The sequence below is a fragment of the Fukomys damarensis genome, unplaced genomic scaffold, assembly GCF_012274545.1.
Source record: "Fukomys damarensis isolate Sample0158 unplaced genomic scaffold, DMR_v1.0_HiC HiC_scaffold_15, whole genome shotgun sequence".
NCBI lineage: Eukaryota > Metazoa > Chordata > Mammalia > Rodentia > Bathyergidae > Fukomys > Fukomys damarensis.
The window spans coordinates 55577240-55595687 of NW_022900927.1; the positions used below are offsets into that span (position 1 = coordinate 55577240).

At 46.7% G+C, this 18448-nt stretch overlaps 1 protein-coding gene across 1 annotated transcript in view; it reads left to right on the forward strand.

Annotated features, from left to right (window-relative positions):
- Positions 1 to 18448, forward strand: part of Plxnc1 (plexin C1) — a 146583-nt gene that overhangs the window by 81948 nt on the left and 46187 nt on the right. The window contains exons 11-18 of the mRNA XM_010629224.3: positions 2615 to 2754; positions 5406 to 5585; positions 7466 to 7553; positions 10624 to 10827; positions 10944 to 11129; positions 13032 to 13134; positions 16750 to 16851; positions 17154 to 17257. Coding sequence (XP_010627526.1) covers positions 2615 to 2754; positions 5406 to 5585; positions 7466 to 7553; positions 10624 to 10827; positions 10944 to 11129; positions 13032 to 13134; positions 16750 to 16851; positions 17154 to 17257 — 1107 coding nt within the window. The remainder of the gene's footprint in view (positions 1 to 2614; positions 2755 to 5405; positions 5586 to 7465; positions 7554 to 10623; positions 10828 to 10943; positions 11130 to 13031; positions 13135 to 16749; positions 16852 to 17153; positions 17258 to 18448) is intronic.

An 18448-nucleotide genomic window follows, 5' to 3' on the forward strand; every position in this document is an offset into this window, starting at 1 on the left:
AAAAAAAAAAAAAAAAAAAAAAGATTAGGAGAAATCCTTACAGCAAACAAAAGACAGCTAATCTGACCCTCTTTGAAAACAGATTTCAAGCATCTGCTTTTATGAGATAGCCAGGGCTGGACCCTCTCCTAGATGTCCTAGGTGGCCAAAGGAAACTTCTCTAAACAATACAGCTTTAAAATTAAATCCTTTTGAAGTAGCAAGGCTGTCTCTACTCAACGGGAAATGAAAAGTTAATAAGGCAACATGGCAGGCCCTCAGATGATGTGTGGAGGGCCATTAAGGAGCAAAATATAACTCCCTTAAAATCTTTTTTTCATTAGTTCTAAGGCTGTCTTCATCCTCTACAGCAAGGAGAGCAGTACCATGGACTTGGCGTGCTCAAATTTTGCTTCAGCTGACAGCCGTGGTGTAAATCAGGACCATCTAGAAAGAACAGAAACCTGAGTCACAGCGGACTTACATATAAATGTAGTCTGCATTGAAGTTTACATTAAGGAAATTATATCTTGCCTCCTTAGGAAGACAGTGGCCTCCTACAAGAAGGGTTGGTTAATGTTTTCTACCAAAGAAAACCAGACAATAAATGCTGTAGACTTTGCAGGCGGCAAGGCCTCTGTTGAAGCTGCTATAATGTGAGAGCAGCCAGGACACAAACTTCCCAGTCACTGAAATTTGGATTTGATGTGTTTTCATTCGTTGGGAAATATTATTGTCATCTGGACTTTGGTTTTTTTTGTTTTTTTTTTTTTCTTCATGAACCTTTCAGAAGCGTGAAGGAGACAGGGTCCAGTCCAGAGGTGCTTGCCACCTCCTGGTCGAGTCTACACAGGCAGCACCTGTCCTCTGCCACATTCAGTGCTGTCGTAAGGACCCCATCAGTGTTCACTTGGCTGTCACCATGTGAGAGGACAGAGTAACCCTTTCACCATACTGCACACACTTGACATTTGCAGGGATTTATCTTGAAGTCGTTGCTAATCCCCCATCCCAAGTACCACTCTAGCAGATAATTTCTCCCGTAAAACGCAGTCAAATATAACAGAATAATTAAAGTGACCCTTTCCGGTCCTCGGTGATTCCATAGATACAGGGCTAAAGTCCCTTACAAAATGATTAAAATAAATTCTGCCACCGAAATCAATTTCCTGTCACGTTACATCATTGCTGTGATGACAGTAACGATGAATTTACCTCAATCGGTAAAACCAATCCGTAGCGGCGATGAGTGATGGTGACCTCTCTCTCACACAGCATCTGTGTCTGAGGGCACAGGGAGGGCTCCTGATCCAGGAGGCTGGGCAGCCCCGCAAGGCCGTGCTCAGGAGCATCGGACACACACGGGGCCAAGAATAACAATCTGCCTCAAGACGCAGGTGTTGGGCAGCCGTGGACATCGCGGCCACTCGCAAAGTGACTCGGGATCTTCCTGGACTTCATCCCCCAAGAGGGTGCCTTCAGTATTTACAGCGTAGGCAAATGTCCATCCGTGGACCTTGGGTCCTTTCAGATACCCAGAGCGTGAGTGTGACGTTCACTGTGTGAAGGCTGCTGCACTTCCATTGGCCAGAATCTCAGGCTCGTCTACCCTCTCGTGGTAACCACACTGTAGAATCACAGATCTGAGGAAATGGTCTCCCCGAGGACGCCGGCTGACTGAAATGAGAGATCGGGGCTGCTGTGGGATGGAAATGAAACATATCGGGACGGTTTTGTCTTGAAAAGGGAAAGTGATTCTTGCCATCAAATAAACCGCTTTTTTTAGGGGAATCTGACTAGACGTTACAGATGGAGAAGTGAGGAGGGACATGCCTACGTGGTAGGGAGTAGGTTAACTTGACTCCTGGGTACACATGTTTTGGGGGGTTTTTGGTTTTTGCATATTTTTGTGAAAACCTGCATTTATCTTAGGAAACTGGTAATACGAGTATCACATCTTAATCATTTTTAGATCTTGACCGTAGGCCTGCTAAGGCCCGTAGCCAAGTAGCAAGGAAGTAATTGTGATATTTGCAAATCATGGAGAATAAATGGTCGATCACAGTGGCTTGGGCGCCCGCTTCCTTGAAATGAAGCAACACAACTGGTGATTTCTTAAGGTCTGTGCCCTGCAGCATGCGCCTTCAGTCAAGTAACCTCAGTGAAACAAACAAAAAATGCAAACTACTTTCCAGGGCATAAAGCGTATCTCGGATGACATTGATTTCAGTCCAGGGCTGAGTCCCTTGCTGGCCTCCAGTCCAGCACTCCTTTGCTTTGCCTGCCTTTTGCTTACACTGGGAGCCTCCCGAGGCTGCCAGACAGCAAGCTGTTCCTAAACCCCAGTGATAGCTCAGTCCTCAGACAGAATGTCAGGCTCTTCAACTACATTTTCAACTGTCTTGTGAGACAAAGACTAATTGGTTTGACCTCATGCTGTCGCATGTTGAGAGACATGAATCTGCAGCACTCTTCCTTGAATTCATTGATTTCATTAAACACTGTCTGCTTGTGTTTGCAAAATGTTGTTATTTCCCACTGATTTCTTCGAACCGCAGCACATCAACAGATTCTTTTTTGGAACAATGCCATTTCGTAGCCTTGATCTTGTGTCTTCGTCTTTTCTTTCCAATAGGTCTTCCACATTAAGGCCATTGAGCCACAGAAAATATCGACCCTAGGAAAAAGTAACGTGATCGTTACAGGAGCAAACTTTACCCGGGCATCGAACATCACGATGATCCTGAAAGGAACCAGCACTTGTGATAAGGATGTGTGAGTTGAAATGCTTGTAATTGATCCCTGGTAACGTAAAGCCAAAACCTATGCCAAAGGGATGTCAGTGTGATTAGACCCTTTCTGTAGTCAAATTATTCAGTGCACAAAAGTGGACCGGTGAGTCTGAGTATTTGATATAACACAATTCCAAAAAGGTTAAATGATTTTAACAACAAATCTGAAGTTCATTGACAGAGAATCTGTCCTGTTACCTCCCCTCCCAACCAAATCTCAGTAAGCAGTAATTTTCAAGACCTGGATTTGGGGCCTGGATTCAAATTCATTATCAAAATTATGTATAGAGACTAACAAACATGATTGAGAAGATGCACTTAGAAAAATAGTCGTATTCCTTGGAATTCAATGCAGAATTTCAGGGAGCAGTGCTTTCCAATAATGCATCCCAAAGTTGAAAAAAGAAAATTTCAAATCTATTTTGACAATTTCACTCTATGTAGCCTTCTTTCTCTCTCCTGGTTTGGTTTCAATCTCAAATAATTAAATTACCAATTCAAAGATTAGTAGTAAAACAGAAGAACAAAACACCCCAAACATACATATCTGGTCCGTCTGCCTCTTGAACATTTTGATTTCTATGATGTCGTCATCCCCCCTACCCCGCCACCAACTCCTCCTATTAATGAAATTGAGCAAAATTTCAATTTTTCACTCCTGTCCTTGGGCAAATTGTCCCTCCCCCCACTGCAGGGTGGGAAAAGGAGATGTAATAATAATAACACAACAGATAATTTGAGTTTTCTGCTTGTTAACTTTTATAAGTTTGGGCTAATTTGAAGGAAAAGATGTTGCAATCTCATGAAGAATAATACTGAGCTCATTTTCATCATGGAAATACATTTAAGACAATCTGAAGCATGATGTTTTGGTTTTTAACTACTCAAACGGATGTGTACAGCATTCTCATCTGCCATGCTTGTTTACTGAATTTTCTGTTCTCAATCAGCCGCCACACATCACTGCCGCCCCTTCCCCTTACAGCAGTAAATCTGGAATATCTGTGATCCAGAGGAGAAGAGACACTCCTCGGCATCTCTGCTCTGCTCAGCTCTGTCCCAGAATGATCAGGCACACATTAGAGGCAGTATCTATGCAACCTAGGTATTTTTGTGCCATTTATCCTGGCTAAATACCTTATTGCAAAAAAAAATCCTTCATTCTGTATAGTGAAATCTGAGAAGTTAGACACCTGTGTGTTCCCTGAAAGGCAACCATTTTCCCTGGAAAATAAGTCGTTTTCAGAGCATTAACCTGTTTCTGACTCTTTATGCTCTCATTTCCATTCCGAATGTGTCTTGAGATAGCACAGTTATTAAATTAAATGACTAAGAGACCTTTCTGTGTGTAGCATTTCAGTAACCACATCTGTGCAGCGAACCTGAGTTCATGAGAGCAGTCGACATAATTCCCAATTAATCCTGTACCTCAGCCATGCCAAAATCCCAAACTTTTAATGTGGTCTTTTTTAAGTTTTGAAGAGAAAAATGCGAGTGTAGCAGTGGACTGATCTACCTCTCCACCTCCCTCCTACTAATCCTTATGACCAAGTTGGGATTTTAATGAGCGGCCACTGGACAGTGAACTCAGAGCTGTGCTCGGGTGGAAGCCTTCAAGCGCACATCCGAGGCAGGATAAGCATAAACTCACTCGAGAGGTTTTTGCATTTGCCTCCTTGTAAAGCGTAGCCATGCACACATCCTTTAAGAAGCAGTAACAGATTCTCCCGCAGCGTAATTAAGACCGCTGAGACGCAGCTCAGCCTTGGTGGTGTGTGCTTTAAAAGGTCACTGTAGACACAGAGGACACAGGAGTGCGCGCCCTCCGGACAGGCATGGAGGGCGGATCCTTGTGGGTGTCGGGAGCACCCAGCACTGTCCCAGAGACCCCCAGTCTGGACGTTCCCACAGAGGCAGCTGAGCCCGTATCAGAGCCCCTCCAGCTCTCTGCTGTTGGAACATCCATTTCCCACTCCTGGCTGGGGTTTGGTTAGACTCCACCTTCCCAGTGGTTCGCTAGGACTTTTTTATTTACAGCTTTTATTATGGAAATGTTCAACCATATACAAAAGAGATGAGCAGAGTGACCCTCTTCACCAAGTTTCTAAATTTATCAGCATTCTCCCAGTCTTGCTTTGCCTAGCGCATCTGCTTTTGGTGGGGGAGGGGAAGCACTCATGCGAGCAGGGGCGGAAGTGTCTTAAAAGCCTATCCCAGAGCCATATCCCTTCACTGGGCACGCACTGCCAACAGCAGCACCTCCGTTACCACAGTCCACAAAACCAGCCGTGATTCCTTAACACAGTGTGATAGATACCCTTTCCACCGGGCCCACTCCGCACTCACTCCATGTCAGGCTTTTCAAAGGGCAATGATTACTTCTCCTCCCCGCCCCCACTCCAAGGGAAAATGCAAATAAAATGGTCCAAATGGACAAGAGAAAGAGGAACCTAGCCTCACATCTACCCCAACTGGGTAAGCGGCTCTTGATGAATCGGTAACTGCCCACAGCTGCAGCTGTGCCGGTGGCCAGCACAGTTGTCGTTCGAGCGAAACCCATTTGCTGCCGCCTTCAGCCGTCAGCAGTGCTAAGTGTCTGTGTCATGTGAGCGTTCTTCCTCTCCCCCTGTCTAGGATACAGGTCAGCCATGTGCTAAATGACACCCACATGAAATTTTCCCTTCCATCGAGCCGAAAAGAAATGAAGGACGTGTGTATCCAGTTTGATGGCGGGAACTGCTCTTCTGTGGGAGCGTTATCCTACATTGCTCTGCCGCACTGTTCCCTTATCTTTCCTGCTACCACCTGGATCAGGTACTGTCTGGATGCACGATGTGTTTCTTGCCTGCGGTTCGGGGCCTGATGCATAAAGATCACGGGTGGCATGCCGATGAATTCAGAATTCGTAGCCATGTTTAGATTCCTAGCCCCTCGCAGGGTTTTTTTCCTAGAGAAAGGCGTACCTGGTGAGCTGGTTGTTCCCGTTGTCATAAGCACTGCAAACACATCCTGTTTTTCTCTTAACCATGGCTGCCAGGAAACTCTCAGCTCAAATGTTTGTTCAACCACAGTAACTATTCTTAGCCCAGGTTTCTGCTACAAATCTATGACCTTCTTCACCATGTGTCACTGCTGCTCATGATAGAAAGCCTCCTTTCCTAGATCTTTCAGTTTATAAACTTTAGAGTCAGCTGTTCTGAATGCTTTGGGAGAAATATCCAGAAATATCAGAAGACAAGGCAGTACCTGTATGTCAGAGATTCTCCCTGGTGCAAGATGGAAATTCCAAAATAAACTCTTCCAGGTGAACCCTTGAAGGGGGGAAAAAAAATCTCTCTCTTATCAAATTTAAATTTGCATTTAAATTTTGGAATACAACCCTAAAGAGATTTTGTTCATCTAACACAACCTGAGGATAATTTTCAAAGTACTCTCTAGATAAAATTACCCACAAGGCTTCGGGGCGGGGTGGAGAAAAGATTTCTCTTCTGAGATTCTTCTTTAAGCTGAAGGGAGAGCTGGTTGTATTAGTCTGCTATGGCTGCCTTAACAAAGAACGGGGCTAAAGTGCTTGCACAAGAGAAACCGTTTCCTGCTACTTCCAGAGCTGGAAGTCTGAAGTCAGGGTGTCTCTGGGGCTGGTTTCCTCTTAGCGCTGGCCCTTGGTTTGCTCATGGCAAACTGAGGCCTGCAGAGGGTTCCAACAACAGGATGGTGTGGCCTCCACTGTCAGGCTGTGCCTCCGTGCTGGTCCGTGTGCCTTGCTGTAATGTGAAGGGCTCCTCGCTGTCCTGTTACCTGTGACATCCTGAGCCTGTCTCTTGGTTTCTTCTGGGTGTTTGTGCTTTGAGCCAGAATGGGCTCCGTAGCCTGGCACCAGGAGAACACGCGTGGCTTGGTCTTCATGCAACCGTGGTAGGTTGGCAGGAGGCCATCTGGGCCCAGCCCTGCTCTACACAAATTGGCCTCTCATCCACCCCCTGGGTCAGATCACCAAGGGCTCAGCCAGCTGTTGGGCCTGACACACCCAGACTTCTTTTGTCTAGTGGCCTCCGAGGACAGGGACACCAAGGTAGGCGCCCATGACCACTTTCCTTTTATCTAATGAGGAACCAAGTATACAGGAAACTGTGGCTTGGGTTTGAGATAAATGGAGCTTCCCCTCACACTATTATTTATATGGAATTTATACTTTTAATGTCATTTATAATTTTACCTTGTCCAAAGTGTTCCCAGTGTCCCTGAATAAAATATAATTGGTAGGTTGGGAGTTTGATTTTGAAAATTGCCAAGATTAAAGAATCTTCATATAGATTAAATAGCAATCGAACAAAGTTCCATTCAGGGAATCCTTTTCAAGGTACAGCTGATCAGATTATATGTGGCAAAATGGTACAACAAAGCTCAAATTCTATTAGAGAATTTGGACATTTTTCTAGAATTAAAATGAGAATTTTTACCTGGAAATGGGAATTAAAACCTGGATTTTTTTTTATACTGATGCGTCTTAAAAACCATGAATCTGTGGTCAGTATCCGTAACAGACCTCATAGACTTTCATCCTTTTGAAATTAAAATGAGTTAGTTTTCTCTCAAACATTACTGTTTAATATTACATGTGGATCAGCTGACAGTTTTGTTCCAAATGCAAAATGCCTGTATATTTATCCTTATTGTTGCTTTTTGCCTTACAGTGGTGGTCAAAATATAACAATCATGGGCAGAAATTTTGATGTAATTGACAGCTTAATCATTTCACAGGAGTTAAAAGAAAACATAAATGTAAGTTCTCAGCTGCTGTGCATTAAATAGTTCTTTTCAATGATGACTGTTTTCATCACACTGAATCGTGTTGGGGATATTTCTTATTTCTACGACTTTGATGTTATAAGTATTTTAAATGTACCTTTTTACAAATTCACCCATCGTAGGATACTATCAGTGCTATAACTGAAATAACAAGACCTCACACTTATAGTTGCCTAATTTGGGTTGCCATGCAAAGGAGAGAGAAATGGCCTTGGTGTGACAAGGCCCACCGTGTCTCCTTGTGTGATCTGTGGTGTGTCCCTTTAATGAGACAGGGCTTATGAATCTGTGTGAAAATGCTTCTCACGTGGCCGAGGTGTGAGTGAGGGACAGCACTGCTACGAAGAGTAGGCGGAGATACTCCCATTGCACAGAGAGCTGGGGTCCTGAGAGACAGACGAGGTGGCTCCCTGATGCCCCAGGACCCCTGCCGTAGCGTCTCCTCCTCTGGCCGTTGTCTCCTGGGCCCCTTTGGTCGCTGCCATCTGCCCTCACTTCTTGCCTTCCCTCACCGCAGGTGGGAATGGTAAGGAAGGGTCTGTTCTTGTCAGAGCCCTGTGGGGTGGAAGCTGCTGGTGCCAGGAGTGACAGTGAGATGAAAGACTTCAGATTCTCTTGGGGCCTCTGAATGTCTACTAAGTACTTCCTGAATTTTCTTCCCCTTCTCTCTTCTCCTTTCCTTGATGAAAGATAGGAGGGGAGCACCCTTCCTGGGGCCCCACCTGATCGCTTCCTGCCACGGTTGGCAGAGCTGAGTGTGGTCATGGAGTTGTTTTCCGTGGGGGTCAGTGTGGGCTCAGGCAGGCCTCCTGCTTCACCATCTCGCGGCCTTGTCGGACATGCATCTACCTCTGGACGCACTTCAAAGCTGGTTCCACCCCCACGTTGGGTCTGATTCTGGGCGGTGCCTCCACCATGCAAACGCACCCATTGTGTAAGTCACATGGAACGACCAGACCAGAGGCTGGACCTGAATTTGTCAATGGTCTTGCTCCATTTCCTAAGTGCTGTTCCCAAATCAAGGACAATTTATTAAGCAAAACTGTAGACAAAGATTTTTTTTTTTCTGGGTGCAAGGTTGAAAGACAAATGAGATGGTCACACTGACTGCATGGAGGAGGACGGTGCCTCTACAGGGGGTTTGAAAGTTGTCAGCACAGGGTGACGTCAAATGCTAGGTCCCGTGGTTCCCACTGAGTCCAAGAATCCTGTGTGTTTCCATGTGAAAAAGAAATTAGACGTGGCCAGTGGGGCAGGATGGGCAGGACTGGGACAAGTGGAAGTAGAAGGAAGGGCAGCTGCAGGCACAGAGGGCAGTTCCTTACCTGGTCCTGGTAGAATGCCACTCAGCCCTGCACTGCCGGAACCTAGAGGACGGGTCAAGATGAGCAAGAGGGATGGCTGAAAAACTATATCGGGGCAGCTACCCACGTGTGTCATCCTGAAAACATTTCCCTTAATTCTCTAGGCAGTGGGGAGCTGGGAAGGCCCGAGCAGGGAGTGACATGAGGACAGGTTATACCTGGCGGCGCTGCATAGGAGAGTTTGGAGAGGCAATCGCTGGACAAAGGGTGGGAGCCCAAAAAGACACCCCTGAAGACGTCCAGACAGGGCCGAGGTGTCTCAAGGACTTGGCTGAGGTCTTCACTGGCTGGTCCAGTGGGCCGGCACTGGCAAAGCAGAGATGGTCAGCTCACCTTTCAGCGCTGTCATTAAAGGGAGGGAGGGGATGATGTTGGTCAGGGGAGCAAGAGCTCCAAGGAGAAGAAAAGAGCATCTGGCGGGACAGCTTCACTTTCAATGGTAGACGAAAATCAGATGGCCGGGGAAGGTAGCTGCGAAGTTGCTCGAAATTTAGCGGGGAAAGAGCGTTTCAGGCTGTGGTGTTGGTCGCTTGTTTGGACACCTGGTGTCTTGAGGATGAGGATGGGGATCCTGTCACTGGTAATCTTCCTGGAAGGCGGGCCAAAGCCAGGCTCCTCAGAATTGTGGCTGCTGAGAGTGGAAACAGCAGGTTTGGTAGTTTTCATCCTAGTACAGAATGAGGACGTGAGATTCAGATCAGAGGATGGAAAGCTGCTCGGAAAGCTGCTCGGGTGCAAGGTTGCTCCCTGATCCAGAGGTCGGCACTTGGCATGAGAGCCCCACCCCATCTCCTCCTGCCCTCTTGCCTTTACTCCAGGATTAGACAGGAACGAGGCAGTCCTCCCTCCCACCTGGTGAATATCTTTGATGAGATCCAGTTTTCCTTCTCTAAACGTCTGTCCACCACCCTACCCTGCCACTTTCTCTGCCTGTCTCTCCAAACTCCTGGAAATGACAGTGTATTTATGGTTTTTCTCTTTAACACACCTGTAAATCGGCCACATTGTCTGCACTGTTTCCAGTTTTTGCACTTTCCATTTCATGGGAAGCTTGTCATCCCTTGGACTTTTGTTTTCTCCTATTTTCTGTTATGCCCGAAAAGCCTTTTCCTCCTTGTGGTTGGTGACTTCTGCCGACGCAACGTAACAGGTTTCCCAACCCAGAGTGACTCAACCACTCTCACACGAAGGCCAGACGGAGCTGGCTCTAGCTGAGGGCTGGGTGCTTCTCTTCCTTTCCTGAAGCTTCCTAGGATTTGGCTGTGCTGGCTTGAAGGACACCTGAGCCCTGTGGGCCAAAGTCTTTCCCTTTGTGTAGCCTGCTTATCTCTACATAGCCTCATGTCCATGGCTTGCCCTCTGACAGCTTTCATTGTTAGGGATAACATTAATCATATTAGCTAGTGTGCATTGAGCTCCTGCAGTGCACCCTTCTTCTAAGCACTTTTGCATGGATAATATCATTCAAGGTAGCCTTCTCTTCATTGAATGAGTCCTTGTCACGTTTAGCTCAATTTAATTTAGGGTCATCTTAATCCTATGAGGTAAGTAAGGGATGCTACCCGTGTGATAGATGACATGACAGAAAGACCAAGGAGTTTGGTTGCCTGGGTCACTTAGGTCTTAGAGACCATAGTTGGATCTTTCAATCGTGAAAACGCTCTTTCCTTCTCTCCCAGGTCTCTGAAGACTGTGGGTCGAATTTCTGCAGGTTTTTAGCCCCCAATTTAAAGAGTTCAAAAGTGCGTCCAAATGTGGTGGTGAAGCTGAGAGTACAAGACACCTACTTGGACTGTGGGACCTTGCAGTATCTGGAGGACCCCAGATTTACAGGGTATCGAGTAGAATCTGAGGTTGATACAGAACTGGAAGTCAAAATTCAAGTATGCTTCTTTTTCTTCCGGTTGGGGATGGATGTCCCCCCTCTTCCAACCCTGGGTTGGGAAGGTCTGTCTCCACACGTGCTCTGATTTCTTCCTCTTCGTTTTGTTGTTGGCAGAAAGAAAATGACAACTTTAACATTTCCATGAAAGACATTGAAATTACTCTCTTCCATGGGGAAAATAGGCCATTAAATTGCAGTTTTGAAAATATTACTAGAAACCAAGATCTCACCACCATCCTCTGCAAAATTAAGGGCATCAAGGATGCGAATAGCATTGCCACCTCTTCCAAGAAAGTTCGAGTAAGTCCCGTGGCGCCCCGACCCGGTCTCTTCACCTGACTTTTGGTAATTTCTTGACTAACCCTGAGGCCAGGATGGGATCTTGCATGGATCTTCCGATTTTTCACTTTAAATAAACAAAGCTGGTACAGCAAGCCCAAGCACAATTCCTCCAAAATAGCTGGCAGAATCCATCCATGTGCCTGTTTGAATGTCAAAGCATTGAGCACACCATTGTCTACGATACTAATGAGCCTTGATAGCTTTTGTTACAGCCATACATTTAGACTGTAGCATCTGCAGGCATAATCTCTGGACCCACTGACAGCGAGCTGTCATTCTTTTCCCAAATGAGAAGGTGACATGTTTCAGCAAAAACCCTAAATGGGCCTCCTCACCACACCAGGGTGGCATTAGAGTCACACGGGGACCAAATAACCTACGGGCACCATGAAGTCATCCTTCTTGTAATTCATCTTCCCCAGACATGTGCGAGGGACTCAACACTGGTGTATTTATGTCCCACAATAAAGGTGTGAGACCCCTGAGAAGGGTAACATATCAGAAGCCACCTTTTCCCGGTGTTCATGGCACATGAGGCCCTGCAGAGTCTTTATAAAAGAGCTGTATGACCCACAGCCATAAATAATTGGATGAAGGACCAAGAAGAAAAAGAAAAAGAAAAACGTCAGATTGGAAGGCAAAAACAAATACGTGCTCATGTCCTGGTGCCCAGCTGTGTATGCACAGCTATGCGGCCTTAGATGTATCACTAGACTTCTCCAGGCCTACTTCTGTTTGTCTGTATGGTAAAAGGGTATCGATTACTGTAAAATCAATAACAGCAACTACCCGCAGCGGTCCCCACCTTCCATGGCAGTGGAGAGGAGCAAATGCTAGCAGTCTGCGTGGGTCGTGACGTCGTTCTCAGAGGCCCAGGCTGGCAGGGGGACAGAGCAGAAGAGAGCCGGGCACACACTTCTGCCCTTACGAAGCTCACCTACAGGGACTTGTAGTAAAGGAAGTAAATTAAAACTCTGGTTGGATGGGGCCAGTGGTTACAGAGAAAAAAAAAAAGCAGGAGAAGGGGGATTGGAGTGGGGAGCAGATGGACAAGAGCAAGCCAGAGTGGCCAGTTTTACCCTGGTGGGCAAGAACGCCCTGCCTGGAGAGGTGACACTTGTGTGAAGGCTCAGGGAGAGGGGGGCGGAGCCATGGGCCAGCCATTCTAGGGAGTCCTGGGCCATGGAACCGCAGGCTGCAAAGGTCCTGAGGCGCACCCTGTGTCGTGGGTTTGTGTCACACAGAGCCTTGGAGGCTGGGCAGAAGGAGCAGGCAGGCGTTTCTACAGGGACTCGGCAGGAGATGTTAGGATCTTGTGGGCCGTGGCTTGGCCTGGGCCTTGGGGCTCCGGAAAGCCCCTGGAGAGCTCACTTACTCAAGGGACACAGCGCCTTGAGTCCTCATGAACGGCTACCCCAAGGCATCGTCCACATCCTGCCTCAGCAACGAGAATGCGGCTGACAGTTGGCAACTGAGGATCCAGCCGCTGCTATGGGCTGTAGGTGGCACTGGGCCGGCAGGGTCACATGCACCCCAGCCACACCCCTGATGCTTGCATGGGCGATTAGAGGGGGCTTCTACCTCTTCACTGGCCCACACCTGTGATTTAAAGCCCCCGGGGCAAAGAGGCCAAAGTTGAAAATCCACAGGCCTAGTCCCGCACACCTTGACTGGCATGAGTGGCCCATCTGTACGACTGGGGTGCGTGCAGTCCGTGCACCCTGGTGATGGACCTGAGCTCTGATACCCTACCTCGCGCACCACTTCCTTTGCAGATTGGGGGCGATGACTTGGGGAGGGGGCTGTGTAGGAATGTGCGATGCTCAGCCCCTGGTTTAATGACGCTCTTTGTCTCATTAGGTGAAACTGGGGAACCTGGAGCTCTATGTAGAACAGGAGTCGGTTCCTTCCACCTGGTACTTTCTGATTGTGCTTCCTGTCTTGCTCGTGATTGTCATTTTTGGTAAGTGCCCTGTTTAATTTTGTCAGAGAAATCATTCCCTGGGGCCTCTCGTCAGGCAGGCAGACTTTCAGCTTTCAGGGGCTGTTTGCTTCGATTAAGTATTAATGGGTGAAAACCCAAATCAAAACTTTGGGAAGGGAGTAATAAGAGCAGGCTGAGGCCTTTCCAAAGATTTTTTTTTATTTTTTTAAAGCATGTCTCACTAATGAAAGGCTGGGTCACAAAGATGGTGTCTTGGCGTTTGAGAAATAGGATCCACTCTGCCTCTCCAGTCATTTGAACTGTGATGAGAAAATACCCATCTACATGATTCCCTGAGAGATCATTTGGGATTCTAGATTCCAGGAACTTGGTCGCCTCATGCTGCCTCCTCGGCCCCACCAAGACACCACCTGCCCATGCTTTCCCCGGCAGAAAGAGACTTTGGGAGTGTGAATTGTGACACCACTGCTGCATCCCAAGGTCCCTGTGAGCACAGAGGTCCCGTGTGGCCGCCCCCTGGCTGGAACTGTGTTTTGTTGGCCCACACATTTTTTTTAAACTTGGAAGAAGTTGACAACATTTCAAATTATGTAGCGTACATTTTTAAAAATTGGAAAGATCTGAATCACTGGAGCCTTAATTTCCCATCATTTTCTAGAGCTTTGCAGGAGTTAAACATTGAGAGAAGAAATGTCTCCCTGGGTTTTCACCCGAGTCTCCATCACTCCCTGGTTTTGTCCCCCGACCCCTCGACCCATCCTTGTGCCTGATGCCTGCAGCCATTTAGTCTGTGACCTCTACTTCTGAGCTGATTTTCATTCTAAGTCTATTTCCTTTTTGTCGTGGTCACTTTCTCATCGCTGAGACACAGTGCCCGACACCCACAACTCTTAGGAGGGCAGTTTATCTTGGCTTAGAGTTTGTAGAGGTTTCAGTCCACAACAGGTTGGCTCCAAGGCAGGGCAGCAGGGCAGAGGGGCTTGGCAGAAGACAAACAGTGCATGGAGTGGCTGTGGGAAACAGAGAGAGATCAAGGGAGGAGGAAGGAGATGGACCCTGCCAGGCCACGCCCCCAGGGACACCTCCTCCAATCAGAATTTGCCTCCCAACATCACTTCGCTGTGAACTCATCAGTGAGTCCAATCACCTCCCAGGTGCCGCACCTATGAGCGCATGAGGCTTTGGGGGGATCTCGAGATACAAACCATAACCTTCTTCTCTGAAAAAGAGCTCTTCTTCACCAACTAATGTAGCACTTCATATTTGTTGAGGGAGTGCAAGTATTGTCTAATACTTTAGGCTAGTATAGGCAGCTGTTAATGTTTTCTTCTATCGCTTCACTACCTCATTCATTCATTCATCTGCGCATGCATTTGCCTTGGTTTTATTGAGCACCTGTTACGTAGCTGTAACTGTAGAAATCTCTGGATCAAGAGAAGCTGGAGAAAGTCGTGGTTCTTTCCGATGGGTCATTCCCAATCCGGTGAAAGAAGGATTCATGGGTGTGATTAACTGGCCTAATGGAATGCATTTACTTTTCAGAGGTCTGATTTTGTCCTGTTATTATTTCAAACAAATTTTTAAATGCTCTCTCCAAGTGCCTATCCCTGCCATATGTTTGGAGTTTGATAAAATCCTGGCCGATGTTAGCTTCAGTGAAGGTTACTTACTTCTCAGCACAAATGCTGGCTGTGTTTTAGAGAAGCCACTGCTTTTGAACAGCCTCTTCTACACTAGTTTTGTGTTGTCTTCGTCGTTGTTTAGTTTTTGTTTTTGTTTTCATTTTGTTTTTTTGAGATAGGGTCTCTATGTAGTTCAGGCTCTCCTGGAACTTACTATGTAGCCCAGGCTGGCCTTGAACTCACAGCAACCCTCCTGCCTCAGCCTCCCGAGTGCTGAGAGTAGAAGTGTGCACCACCCTACCTGGCTCAAGGGCACCATCTTTGCTAGAGCGTCACGGCCCCTTGGTGTCTCAGTAGAGACCTCTGAACTATACATGTGTATACAGTCCTCTCCCTTCACTGTCTTTGTAGAGATTGTTTCTGGTCTTTAAAGTGAAATGGGCTAAATGGGACATGTTGCTTTGTTTGCATCTGCAAAGCCCTGTGAGATTCTCACCCTCTTCTTCCACACCCTCTTGTTACACTTTCGGGGAGATGTGTGTCCCCAGCAGCTGGGGGCAGTCATTCGGCCAGTCAGCCACTCGAGTGGTGGAACTACCAAGAGCACCTGGCCTAGGCCTGCCACCCACAGATCGGCCCGCAGGCTCCTGCCAGGAAAAGCTCCCCGCTGCACAATGCAGCCTGCACAAGCCACCGCTGCCCAAAGTGTGGCCTGGCGAACCCTGCGCCCAGGTGATACTCCTGGGAAAATGAGTTCCATGGCTGGGCAAGCTCGTGAATGGCTGCATACTCAGCCCTTTTTCAGAGACGCACAATAGATATAATGGTTACGCCTGCTCAGTCCATGGTGCAGTCTAGTAAAGAGCTGAAACTCAGTTTCCTCCAGCACCCTTCGCATCCGCTGCTAGCAGAGCCCTTTGTTCATGGAATTACTGTTAACAGAGAAGCTCGCCAGGATAATAATGGTACTTGACAATTATTGAGACGCCATTCTTTTGAAAGATTACATCTAAGTGCTTCCTGGGGATGATTCCTTGCAATCCTCTTGATATCACAGCGAGGCTGGCAGTCGTACAGCGAGCCGGGCCCAGGGTTGCCCCGGAACAAACCCAAAGCCATGCAGAAAGTTGACACAGCAGGGCTGTGAACCTAAGTGCAAACTCCACCCCGTTCCACTTCTCACAGCACAATGAGAGGTTGGGCAAGGTAGAGAGAGAAGCAATGTCCAGGTGGGGGCTCCCCATGACCCGTGCGTGAAGTCACCCCATGAGAGCCATGCGGGTCTGGCTTATGTAGCCAGCAGCCGATCCGTAGTTTGTGCACTCACTGCACAACTTTATTTCTCCAGGGATGTTTAGAAACATTGAAAAAGAATGGAACAATGTAAGTGGCCTGTGGCTGTAGGGAGACTTGGCTTGTTTCATTACTTTTTAGCCAACTGGGATCTGTGGTTACAAGTGAAGGTTATTTGATTTAGTTTTTACTTTAAGATGAGTAGACATTTTTTTTCCTGTTGTTTTCGCATTGTCTTCTTTAGAATGACCCTCACTGGGAAATTTCTTCGGATGAAATCTAGCTCTTGTGTGTATTTCCTTCTCTGCCTCTTCCCTGCCTTCCCACTTTCCCACCTTCTGCCCTTCCTTCCTTCACTTCCCTCCCCTCTTCCTATCCCCTCCCCTCCCCTCCCCGCCCCTTCTTCACCTTACAGTACTGGGGACCGAACCCAAGGGCACCGTTTCACTGAGCTGCATCCCCAGCCCTCTGTATTTATTTTTTTAAATTTTGAAACAAGATCTTGCTACAAGGCCAAGATTGTCCTCTAACATTCAATTTTCCCGCCTCAGCCCCCCAAGTAGCTGGGATTACAGGCATCCACCACAATGTCCAGTTTAAGTGCTATTTTCTGTCTCTGTCTGGCTTGATCTCTCCATCTCTCCACTCTATTTCTTTTCCTTGTTTCCATTTTTTTAAGTTAACACATCGATCTGATGCAACATCTCTGTCTCCCTAGCGGCTGTGGGGGTGACCAGGCAGAAATCAAAGGAGCTAAGTCGCAAACAGAGTCAACAGCTGGAGCTCCTGGAGAGCGAACTCCGGAAGGAGATACGTGATGGTAGGTTCTGGAATTGTATTTGTAGATAAACAAGGCTATTTTACTTTTATTTTAATTTTTGCCCTTACATGGAGACAGCTATGGTAATGAGAAGTGTTTGTAAAATAGAAGACAACTGAACAGCGGGGCCCAGGCCTGGCTTTGTGTTTTATTTCAGCTCTTTTCTGCAGCCAACCAAGTAATTATCTATTGTTTCTTCTTTAATGAAAACCAAGGTCATACTCTGTGTTAGACAAAACAGCAGAAGATCTTATCCATTGTTTGTGGAGTTAAAATATTGCTCTTGGGATTCTGTTTTGCAGGCTTTGCTGAGCTGCAGATGGATAAATTGGATGTGGTTGATAGTTTTGGAACTGTTCCCTTCCTTGACTACAAACATTTTGCTCTGAGAACTTTCTTCCCTGAGGTAAAAGAGCATTGATCATATTCCTAAGGTTGAGTCGTGAATAATAATGAAGGTATTTTCTTCCAAGGCAGCTGTAGATAATACACTCAGTTCAACATGCTGGCTTAAGTTTAAGCAGCGCAAGGAGAAGGCTACTTATTAATTGCATTGATTGGGGTATAAAACAGTGATGGGTCACTGGCAATTACTCTTTGTCCCGTAACAAAAACCTAAGAGAGACAGAAGTTCAAAGGGATGATTTTTGCTTTATTTTACTACCAGTTTAAAACTGAATTTGCAGCTGGGAAGTGAGCTAATTCATTTAGAAATCAATAAATTGTGGGCTGGCCAATTTGTTGTGTTTATCTGCCTGACTTCCATTGCAGCTACTAGATTATTCGCTATTACTCCTCAATTGGAAATGAAAGGCACTACCAGGCAAAAGGGAGGGAAGCCAACGTGTATGTAATTTGAGTTGAAAACCGGCATTTTTGGCAATGTAGTTGTTATGGTTCTCTTCAGCAGTTTCTCTTTAGCTGATTAGTTTTGTATCATCTTCGTTTATTAGGAATAGCTGCACAAGATGATCAGTTCATCGCTCTAGAACTCCCAGGAGAAGTTCGCCTAGTCCTCTGGGTTCTAATCTCACCTCTGTCCTTGCACCTTCATTTCTTCACCCACTCACTCAGCCTTCATTTACCCCCCAAAGCCTTTGGCAAGGGTCCTCATGCATGCTCTGTCCTATCATACTGGTCCCAATGCCCCAGATCCGCCATATTGGATTCGGGGGGTGCAGAACTGGTGTTCTAGCAAGAGACCCAACCTCAAGCACACATCCACACCAATGATATTTAAATCTAGACTTCTAAACAAAGCCAGAAATCTCTCCAGGTCAGAGGAAAGTTTGTGTCACCTTACCAGAAGCTTCTCGGCTATACTTGGCCAGATGCCTAGAGTTCAAAATCCCAGACACATGCAGTAAGCAATTTCCAGCATCTCTATAATTCTAGGAGGGGACACCATGATATGTGATGCTGTGTCTGGAGGTTGGGATAGCTCCATAAAACACCCTGTATATTTTGGGGCCAAGCTTTCGTATTGTAAATCAAGAAGGCTATAAATAAGACTTCAACTGTTTGCACTTGTATTTTTTTTAATCCTCCAACGGTATCAGGCACCAGATTGGCTGTTTGCTGCCTCACCCATTTCCAT